The following is a 10,872-nucleotide window of genomic DNA, read 5'->3' on the forward strand; positions in this document are numbered from 1 at the left end:
TTATTTATACACAACAAAACATTTTGTGTATATTAATGGATGTGAAATAGAGCGAAAACTTTGCTGTCCCTCTAAACTATGACCTGAGTCAATGCCTGAGTAATAAAGGCCACGCTGTTAAAATCAGAAGTGGTAGTCTGGTCATTTGAGGACATGTCGGTATCGCCTTATCAGACTTCATCTTTTATCAGATACAGAGTTTAATGTTTTCAGCCACAGGTGTACTCAAGGCTGGATTACTAAGTGGTCCCAGAGCCGTGAGAGCCCCAGGTTTATTGTGTGTCAACTGGTTCGGTAAATTATTTTAAAGGTCCAGTGTGTAGGATTTAGAGGGATAAATTGGCAGACATGGAATATAATTAGTATGTTTTCTTTAGTGTATAATCACCTGTAAATAAGAATCGTTGTGTTTTTGTTACCTTAGAATGAGCCGTTTATATCTACATAGGGAGCAGGTCCTTGTCCATGGAGTCTGCCATGTTGCACCGGCATTTTTCTACAGTAGCCCAGAACTGACAAACCAAACACTGGTTGTAGATGGGTCCGTGTGTGTTTTCGTGTCAGCCACTGCAGTTAACCAGCCCGTTTTGACTCTGGTATTTCTTCAAATACCACCGCTACCATCAGTGATTTTGCCAGTTTGTAACACTGCCGGCAACTACATCGTATAAAGAGCTGGAAAGTCTCTATAAGGCAGGTTGGAGGGGAAGCGGATGGGTCAAACAAACCCCAGACTTTCACCTGGGAGCCTGCTGTTCACCATGATGTTTACTTCTAAACACAACCACGTGCTTTTGTTACACAAGGAAATAAACATGAAAATGAAGTGTTTTACCTGCATTGTAAGAATATTATGAAACAGAAACTGTACATTTCCTGTGAAAACGTAAGTGTATTTTGATAAAACACAATACATGACACAGGCGTAAATTAACACGCCATCCTGGGACGTCAGCACCAGATACAGGAGGTTACCTAGCACGTCATATTTAGACGTGAAAGTCGACTGTTTGCTGAGTTGGAATGAGAAGGTCTTGAGTTAACAGCCCTTCTGCGGCGAACAGTGCCAGAAAAATTCTGACTTTCTAAAGTGAAACTGCTTTATTCAGTGTTTTTTCCGGTTTAAATCACGGGGTCTGTTCGTTTAGATGATTCAGCTACCAGTAAAAACCTTCTGAACATCTGGATTTGAAAGTATCACAGAAAAAAAGGTGAGCACATGTCAGCAAGTGATGGGTTAGGGGCCCGTCTCCAACATGCCTAACAGCATCACAGAAACGTTTTTTTTCCCTGTTAAAGGGTTTTTTTGGGGGAGTTTTTCCTTATCCGCTGCGAGGGTCATAAGGACAGAGAGATGTCGTATGCTGTAAAGCCCTGTGAGGCAAATTGTGATTTGTGATATTGGGCTTTATAAATAAAATTGATTGATTGATTGATTGAAACGCAGATTTCTAACAGGAAACCGCTTTATTCAGTGTTTTTAGCAGTTTAAATCATAGGGTCCATTTGTTTCGGAGATGAAGAGACCTCTGCGGATTATTCAGCTCCCAGTAAAAACCTTCTGAACAATAAACATGAAAGGAATTCTAACCGGGAGACGTTTCAGCTGGTTGCAATCTGCAGCCCTCGCCACTACGTGCTACTAAATCCCCCTAACTGTGCATTCACACCAAAAGCGTCATGAGCGCCAGCGGTCGCTCAGGTCGCTGGCATCGCGCTGCCTGGCAGCAGCTCCAGCAGGCGCTTGCAGCGGCCAAAGGGGCGGGGCCGGCTGCTGCAGATGTGTCCATCAAGGCTGACACGGCTGTTCACTTGATGAACAAATATATCATTTATGTCTTCACTTTGTATTATCCATGACTTTCATTGCACAATTAAAATAACGCTAATAAACACAGTCAATATAGCCTTTATGAGTCCTTTATAATTATGATTTTACTCTCCTGTTGGCACGTAGGACCACTGAGAAATGTAATTGGTGGTAAATAAGCGGGAGCTCATTAATCGCACTTTCGGAAGCCTCCTTTGTACTGCATCAGCGTATTTGCTGAGGAAACACAAGGCCCGGAGCCGTCGGGCCATCTGGGTCCACAGAGTCCTGCAAACCCAGCAAATCCATCGTGAATTTCACTGGCTCGTACAGCTCCAGGAGAGCCCAGACCTCCGTACCCGAATCCCGGTGTGCAATTGGCTGCTGCTTCGGCAGCGGTGCTGCTCATTTGCATAAAGTTCAGCTTCTCTCAACTTCTACTTGACGCTCTGGTTGCTGGCATCGCGCCGCTCGCTGCAGCCGACGCCCCTGACGCCCTTCATAGCAAGCGTACATTGAAAATGAATGGCTGCCAGCCGCTTATGACGCTTATGACGCTTTTGGTGTGAATGCACAGTAAATCTCACACACTGTTCCTTTAAGGTTCTCAGGTCAAGGGTCAGGAGTTCTTTAATGGAGATTTTATACTTTTAATCACTGAAATTATGCACAAAGGGCTTTTCATTACACACCAAAAAACACTGTTTATTAGTGGATGTAAAATAGAGAGAAAACTTTGCTGTTCTTCTAAAATATGACTTGAGTCAGTGCCTGAGTAATAAAGACCACGTTGTTACTAAAATCAGAAGTGTTAGTCTGGTCATTTGAGGACATCTTAAATGCAGCTTATCCGACTTAGTCTACCTTTTCAGATCAAAAGTTTTATGTTTTCAGCCACAGGTGTACTCAAGTCTGGATTACTAACTGGCCCTGAAAGCCCCGGCTGAAAGCACTTATCAACTGAAACAATAAAGGCCTTGCAGGATTTTTAAAAAAAGCAATTTATAAGCTCAAACAAAAGTAATTCCTCTCAGTCATCACTGATTTCCCAACAGAAATATGTGACAGTGTATTTATCTGCAGAGAACCCGCCCTCTGCCTGTAATTTCTTATTTCCTTCTTCTGTTGCTGCGTTCAGGACTTTCATGGGCTGCAGCCTTCGGGCAGTGGTGTGCAGCACCCAGCCAATAAGAGAGCTCAGGTGAAGTCGAGACTTCATGATAAGATAGTGACTAGGTGCCAGACTGTAAGCACTGTGCATTAAAGAGGAAGCTACAAAAATTGTGAAAACAGCGCTGAAATAAAAAGCAAATATAGCGAGGCGAAACACCAACCTTTCACTTTCACTGCTTTATTTGTGTCACTCAAGACCCTGTCTTGTCCCTGTGTCAAAATCTGTTTATAAGATCTCAACACCGTATGCACAGAAGTACTTTTTGTTTAAGCAAAATACCACACAACATGCAAACCTTGGGGTTGTGCAGTGGAGTGGAGAGTGGGAGCACTGGGGGGCTTATTGGGCCAGTAATGGAGCCCAGCAGCAATTTAATGCAGTCAAAAGAGCTTCATAAATTAGAGGCACTACATTTGTCTTGTTGGTTCTCAATGCAATGTTACAGGGACTGTGATAAATACAAATGCAGGTCAGTAAGCTTCTTTATGCATATGATGGTTTGTTCTTTATACCATGACATTTTCCTAGAATTAAATAAAAAAATAAAATAAACATGTTGCCTGGCTTACATTATAGCAATGAACTGCAATGTATTGAATCATAACCCCTGTATTGTGTTTCATATCGTACTGCCAAATTCTTGCCAAAACACAGCAGCACACATGATACATTAATGTCAAAGTACAGCTGAGCCTGATGGAAATTTGTATCCTGTAGTGTATGACAGACTGTGGCCTGTTGGTGGTGCTAGAGATGAGAAGTGCATCATGGGTGTAGGATTGTTTGTGAATCTTTTTTTTTTTTTATTTTAAATTTTTTTAAATTTTTAAAAAAAAATTTTAATTTTTCATTTAAGGAAATTTAAAACACCAGATATTCAGTTGTGACTGAAAGTGTGTGGGCCCAGAGCATATTGTCTGTCTATCATTCAGCAAAATGTAGACTCAGTAATAGTATGCATGGTACCTGGAGTTATATCTCTCTTACATTGGCTGTTTTAGGGGTTTTACAGATTGTTTTCCTTGCAGGCTGCTTCAGATGGATTGAGCTAAACCTGTAAGATGATGGCGAGAGCTGGGCAAAGAGGAAGATGGAACAAAAAAGCCCCTGTTGGCACAATGCTGCTCCTTATGGTGAGGAAAAACTTTAAGTTCACTTCCCTAATAATTTGAAATTGCATGAGTACGTGATAAACTTCCTTGTAATGGACAATAAAGCTTTTCTTTGTATATTCTACTTTGCAGTGCATGTTCATCCCCACTCTGACATTGTTACAAACTTCAGAGGAGGTGACATGTGAACCAGGGGAATATCCCAATAATGAAGGAATTTGTTGCAACAAATGTTCTCCAGGTATTTTATGGCCTCCTGCACAATGCATATGATCCACAGTGGTCATTATTGGAAATAATATCACATAAGCAGACTTCTTCTACGATTAAATCCATTTTACAAAGAACTAACTGTGTGAACATGGCGTGTTTATGTTTTCCAGGTTTTAAGCTTGTAGAAATGTGTCAGGGTGTGAATCAGAGAAGTAAGTGCACACAATGTCCTGAGGGACTATTCACAGACGAAATGAACTTCGCCTCCAACTGCAGACGTTGCAGAAAATGCTTAGGTAAAGCAACATTACTGTTTTTGTGAATCAGCTTCATCTCTTTGATTTGTCAGTGATGTATCAGGTTAGGGTTTTCTTTGCTCACTTTTTCTTTCTTTTCAACCTTTCTCACAGCAAAATATGACAAGGAGATATCACCATGTCAAAGAAACCAAAACAGGATTTGTCGCTGTGTGGAGGGGTATTACAAGTCTGTTATCGACTCAGAAACATACGAGTGTCTCAAATGTACACCGTGTGGACCAGATGAAAAAGAAAAACAGACATGTAAGTTTTAAGATCTGGCAATGTTAGGAATTACATGAATATTTAGTTGTGTAAAAACTTCTTATTTTTTAATTCTGTGGTCAGTCTAAAGAGGATTATTTTTGTTTTGCGCAGGTACACCTGAGAGAAACTTTGTGTGTGAATGTAAAGAGAACTACTACAAAGTCAACAACAAGTGTGAACGCTGCAAGAAGTGAGTGCACTAACGTATATGAGCGTTTGCTACATGCATTGTTCCCATCCTGTTTTTTGGGATGCTTGTATTTAAAGTTGTTAATAGGGAAGTTGTTTTGTTGAATTGAAACTTGCGGCACACTTCCGACTTTGTTCAATCTTTCCATTCGCTGGCAACAAAAGAGAGAAGTTACGAGACACTGAGACTGGTCTTATGACATTTTAACATTTACAAAACAAGTAATCATTTGTTAAATAAGCTACGTCATTGGCTTCTGATACACTAAGAGAGGACCCCTAAAATATCATAAATTCCTCTGGTCCTATGTAAGATAGGCCTACTTGTAAATCTGTTAAACATTTGCGTCAAAGTATTGTCACAAGGGAGTTACATTTAGCCAAAGTTTTTAAAACTGCTTACATAGGCATTTAAATAGGGAATTCCTAGTAAAAATATAAATGGGGCAATCAATAAACTTATCTTGGTAAAGCCCAAAAACTCTGGATGTGTCCATTTATTGATTGTTGAGTTAATTTGTTTAGGAGGTGGACAGACACAGATATTTGTAACTGATAAAAGAATTAAAGGGGGGAAGCCCCAGAGAAACTATGCGCCCATACAGCCCATAATCCTTAGCTACACTCTTTACGCATTAATAATAACTGTGGCAGATGAGACAGTATTTTTCCTTCAATTAATACCAATTTCCTGTGTGGTATTAGCTAGGATACTATATTCAAAGTGTTAACATGCACTTGTTTGAACAAATTTGCTGGTGTCAGAAAAAGGCATGTCGGCCTTCGTGTTTATCACTTCCTCTTTAGATGTGTAACTTCCTCCTCAGTGTTGTGAAATGTCCTCTCTCTTCCCCACAGTTGTACCAAAGGATGTGAACATCACTGTTCAACAGTTCCTGTTCTGACTACAAAAGGTGAGTGCTTGTGAACAACAGGGCACTTTTTATGTGAAAGAGTTAATATACTGGCGCCATGAAATGAACAGGATGTAGTGTTACTCTGCGGTTTCAATATGATGCGTGTGATGTGTAATGAACTACAGCTGCACTGTGGTAATGTGGAAATCATGAATTGAACAGCAGTCTAACATTAACACAGATGTTTTGTTTTTTTGTGAGAAACAATTAGGTCTAAATTGTTCATTTTAGTCTCAGTGTTATATTAATTAGCTAAAATGGAAAATGTCTAAATATCTAAGAACATTTCACATGATTCACTTTATGTTTAAGCCAAGTCATGTAAGCAAAGACATTTTAAGGGAAGTAAAATTTTGCAAAGGCAAGCTATTCCTGTGCATTTGGAACAGAAAAGGAGTTATAAATCAGGTACACGCTAACTTAACTTTCCATATTAGCCAAACCAAACCTTTGCCTTGCTTTACGCTGTCATTTAAGTTATAAAATTATTTGTATCCAATACCAGGATGGCAATCAGACACTTACTTAACCTTTTAATCCTATTTTGTGGAGTCTGCATCCTCAGACCTGCCGCAACCACTGATACTATCTGTCTCTTATCCAGGTCCAGGAGGTGTTAATTAATTAATTTATTAGGAATTATTTTTATAAACTGCAAGGACGTACTGAAAGAAATGTGATACAGTAAATAATTCCTGGACATATTGTCCCTACAAGTTTTCCATCATACTTTTATGCTTAGGCCGTTACAATCATGACAAGGGTATAACATTCTGTTCTACGTGGTATTAAAGAGGTCTTAAATGTTCTGTATGTGTCATTCAAAACATTGATACAGCAGCAAACAGCTATTTGCTATGTAAAGACATATTGGAGTAATGGCATCCTGAGCAGAGAATGAAGTCACTCTCCCTCTATGTGTTGAAATCTGAGCTTCTCTGTTTGTTGTTCTGGCACTTGCATGGTGGCTAGGTGCCCCTCTGCCATCACTCTGCACTGCCCTCATGTGGCAATCACTATCAGGACGGCAGCAGAGCAGTTCCTTCCTGGTTAACGCTGCTAAATCTGTCAGCACTGTTGCCATTGTTAGGGCTGTTTATAGAGTTTGCACCGTGAGTTGGTAGCTCCGGCTCAACCACCTCCATGTTGAGAACTGTGTGCAGATAATCCAGCAACAGACTCTGAATCATAGGTATGCTCTGAGTGTCGCATATAGCTCCTTTAGGCTCCGATCACACAGACAGCATTTTGCAGGTTACAAAACCCGAGGCGCACAGCACTGCTTTTTTTTTTTTATTATTGAATGCCAGTAGTAAAAAAAATGCTTGCAGAAAGAGCTGCTAAAACACTTTCTGTGTGATCTGGGCCTTAAAAAGTCTTGAATTTAACCTGGTGAACCCTGCAGAAATATTCTTGTTTAGCATCAAAGAGGCAAAGATAAAGTTAGTTAGGTAGTAAAGTGTAGAGTTTTTTAGATGTGGCTTCTTTACAAATAGAATGTAGTTTGGACTGTCAGAATAACTGTTGCTTTTTAACGTGTATCCACCTTCATCTTTTGTTCCCTATCTGCCTCTTCGGATCCTTACGAAGGCCGTGAGCCCGGACATGAATATCTTATCAACATAATTACTGCAGTAGGAGTTGTGGCTGTGGTCTCGCTGGTGCTTGTGGTTCTCATCACCCATGTGGCCACAAAAATGTCGACCAAGAAGAAAATGCTGAAACCATCCTGCCAACCATCAGACGTTTCCCAGGACTCATGCGAGGTACACTGATTTAACAGTCTGTGGTTACCTTTCTCTGCTGGATGGACGTTTACAGTCATTAACATTTAGTCTGCCTTTGTCTCATAGCAAGTCCTAATCCAAAGTGATGAACCTTCAGAGAACATGAGCGTTACGGCTGTTCCTCCAAGTCCTGTGAGTGAACCAGAGCCGCCCAATCTGCCTGACTGTGTCCCCCTGGAAATCAAGGGTGAGTGTTATTTTATACTGCACATAGCAGCACATGCTCCATACGAACAGTTCGGTGTGTTTTGACTCAAAACATACAGAAAACTATTGTACTAACTCCTATCTCTTCCCCCAACAACTCCCTACTTTTTCTCGCTTCCTACAGTCTCTGACCTGATCTACACTGTGCTGGACCTGGTTCCTGTGCTGCAGGTGAAGCAGCTGGTGCGTTCTCTTGGTGTGAAAGATACAGAGATCGAACAAGCAGAGTTGGATCACTCCCGATCCTGCCGCGAGGCTCACTACCAGATGCTGAGGGTGTGGGCCGAGAGAGGGTCAACGGGTAGAGGAAGACAAGGTAGAATGCTGCATATGCCCTTGTTGCAGGAGTTGTTGGATGAACTGAGAAAGATGTACCTGGGACGAGCAGCCGAGGAGCTGGAGACAGTGTACGGCATTCAGTAATCCTGCGTCGCGTGCCAAGTGGAACAAGATGCTTATGAAACCAAGTATTGTCTCTTTAGAGACTCACTCACGGGCAGCCTCAAAGCATTCAAACTGACACGGTGCTACCACACGGCAGTTTTATTTCACAGAAACCAGCTTCACTGAGCACTCTACCTCTCCTTCTGCCAGTCGCTCACTGAGAAGACTGGGTCAGACTACTGAGAGCAACAGAGCAAATGGCTCAGGGAGGGAGCATCACAGAAAATGAGTTCTTGCACAGATAAATTCTGCTTATAAAGAAAAACTTCAGCTATGTGTGTGTATATATATATATATATATATATATATATATATATATATATATATATATATATATATTATATATTTTTAATGAATAAAAAGACATTTTGGGAACTAGCTTATTGGTTTTGCTGAGATAATGAAAAGATTGATACCACTGTCAGGTCTGTCAAGTAAAGAACCTAGCTAGAACCAGCACCTGTTAGATTAGCTTAGCATAAAGACTGGAAACATGAAAATAGCTAATCTGGCTTTGTCCAAAAGTGACAAAATCCACCTGCTAGCACCTCTAAAGCTCACTTATTTGTGTGTTTTATCTCGTTTGTTCAATCCAGACAATAGGGGTTATATTGCGTAACACTGGACTATTTCTTGTCTCGCAGAATTAACTTCTTGGAGTCTCCCAAAGAAACTATAACACTTATAGGTTCCTTGAACTTTCCGCTGTTTGCCTGGGAACTACTCATCCAACTTCTCCTCCAGGAAGCTAAAAAGTGCAGACTATCTCCCAAAATGGCAAAATATTCCTTTATAGCCATTATCACTGTGCCAAGTTACACACTGGAACTATTTCTTGTCTGGGAGCAGTGAGCTTTAAAGGTGTAAGTTGGCGGATCACAGGACAGAGCCCGGCCAAGGAGGTTAAAAAGAGGAGTCACAGTGTCGTATAACATTTTATCACTGGGTCACAACACATGCACAGCAAATTTGGTCTGCTTTTGCTGAAAGGCTCAATAGCTGACACACTATTGTAGACCACAGGAATGATTGATTGGTTTCACAGAGGTGTCCACAGTCGGCCAAGTAAGGCGGAATATTTTTGTACTAAATACATTTCTGTAATAACTGAAATAGACTGAACTAAAAGACCACAAACAAATGCTTTGTGTATGCAAATGTTACATATAGGCTGCCATCCGTTCTGATGCATGCTGAAGTTCTAAAAAAAGAGCACCTAAGTGGACCCCATCCCTTTATTTCTAGCACTCCAACATCATAACTCAAGTTACATTGCACATGTCATACTCCATAGCTCCCACAGAGCGTGTCCCAGCTTTCTTTGAATAGCCTTGAGCCAGGCTAGCTGTTTCCCCCTTTATGCTAAGCTATGCTAACGGGATCCAGCTTTGTATTTGGTATTTAAATAGAGAGTGGTACAACTTTTTTATCTAACTCCCAGCAGGAAAGCTACTAAGCACATTTCCCAAGGCTGGTGAAGCCTTCTGTAAGGTGCGCTGTGTTTTTGGTGTCACTATAGTGTACAGTATGTCTTTGGGAATTCGAGGGAATAAGAGTTTTGATGATGATCATAGTGGACTGATCACTTTTTATTTTATATAACATATATTCGTGATGTGAGTGTTGAGGCTGCATTTTGTACTCGTATTCATGTGTGTTAACTGAACAACAAACCATTATCCAGTGTGTGTACTATATGGTATGTAGTTACGCCAATTACAGCAGTCTATTCTTGTTATTGTCAATATTCACCATTACAAATTTACATTTCAACATTGCAGTCAGTTTTTTAAGAACAGGGAAGTGCAAAATCCAGTTCTGACTATGCAGCCTTTGCCATTAACTGGTTATGTTTTAATAGTAGTTCCTGGTAATAATGTTTAAACAGGTAGTCTTCTATATTTTATGAGAACAATAACAAAGCCAGGGAAGTTTGTAGTTCCTATTGTGGACCAGACCCCTGCTACTTTTCACAGGCTTTTCACAGCCCCATTAGCATTTTTTAAAGCTAAATCACACGAGCATTATTCATTACAGTTAAAGAAAACAGGACACGCCTTGTCTCAGTCTGCCTCAGCCCAGTTTTCCAGTTTTTATAATGCCAGTCTCGGCCTGCAGATTCAGATATGAATCAGTCACACTCAGACAGACTAAAGACGTGTCATTCCAAAGCACTTTTACAATGTTATATAACAGAACAATTTATCCAGTGAATAATCAGTTTTGAGCTGAATATAAAAGATACTGTGTTTATATGTGAATTTTGAATAAATGCATGTTTGTATCTTAAACTGCGTGCCTGACTTGTGCCATATATTTGTCTGGAGGCTCCAGACAGCCGTCATTAACAGGTAGAGAGTGAATGTTAGGGCATGCTGATGAAGTGTAAATGAAGGAAAAACATTAATGAGGATGTAATGTTGTATTTAACCTCAGGCACGCTGCCAGTCTGC

The 10,872-nt window shown here is 40.6% G+C and overlaps 1 protein-coding gene across 2 annotated transcripts in view; it reads left to right on the plus strand.

Annotated features, from left to right (window-relative positions):
- The window catches only part of tnfrsf1a (tumor necrosis factor receptor superfamily, member 1a), an 11,826-nt gene extending 1,116 nt beyond the window's left edge, over nt 1-10,710 (plus strand). For both annotated transcript variants that reach the window (XM_033639984.2, XM_078171644.1), the window contains exons 2-10: nt 4,013-4,117; nt 4,229-4,337; nt 4,480-4,605; nt 4,720-4,872; nt 4,987-5,065; nt 5,923-5,978; nt 7,572-7,747; nt 7,835-7,955; nt 8,100-10,710. In XM_033639984.2, the coding sequence (XP_033495875.1) occupies nt 4,046-4,117; nt 4,229-4,337; nt 4,480-4,605; nt 4,720-4,872; nt 4,987-5,065; nt 5,923-5,978; nt 7,572-7,747; nt 7,835-7,955; nt 8,100-8,398 (1,191 nt within the window). In that variant the 5' untranslated portion in view covers nt 4,013-4,045 and the 3' untranslated portion in view covers nt 8,399-10,710. The remainder of the gene's footprint in view (nt 1-4,012; nt 4,118-4,228; nt 4,338-4,479; nt 4,606-4,719; nt 4,873-4,986; nt 5,066-5,922; nt 5,979-7,571; nt 7,748-7,834; nt 7,956-8,099) is intronic.
- Nucleotides 10,711-10,872: the final 162 nt, after the last annotated feature.

The sequence above is a fragment of the Epinephelus lanceolatus genome, chromosome 10 (assembly GCF_041903045.1).
Source record: "Epinephelus lanceolatus isolate andai-2023 chromosome 10, ASM4190304v1, whole genome shotgun sequence".
Classification (NCBI taxonomy): Eukaryota; Metazoa; Chordata; class Actinopteri; order Perciformes; family Serranidae; genus Epinephelus; species Epinephelus lanceolatus.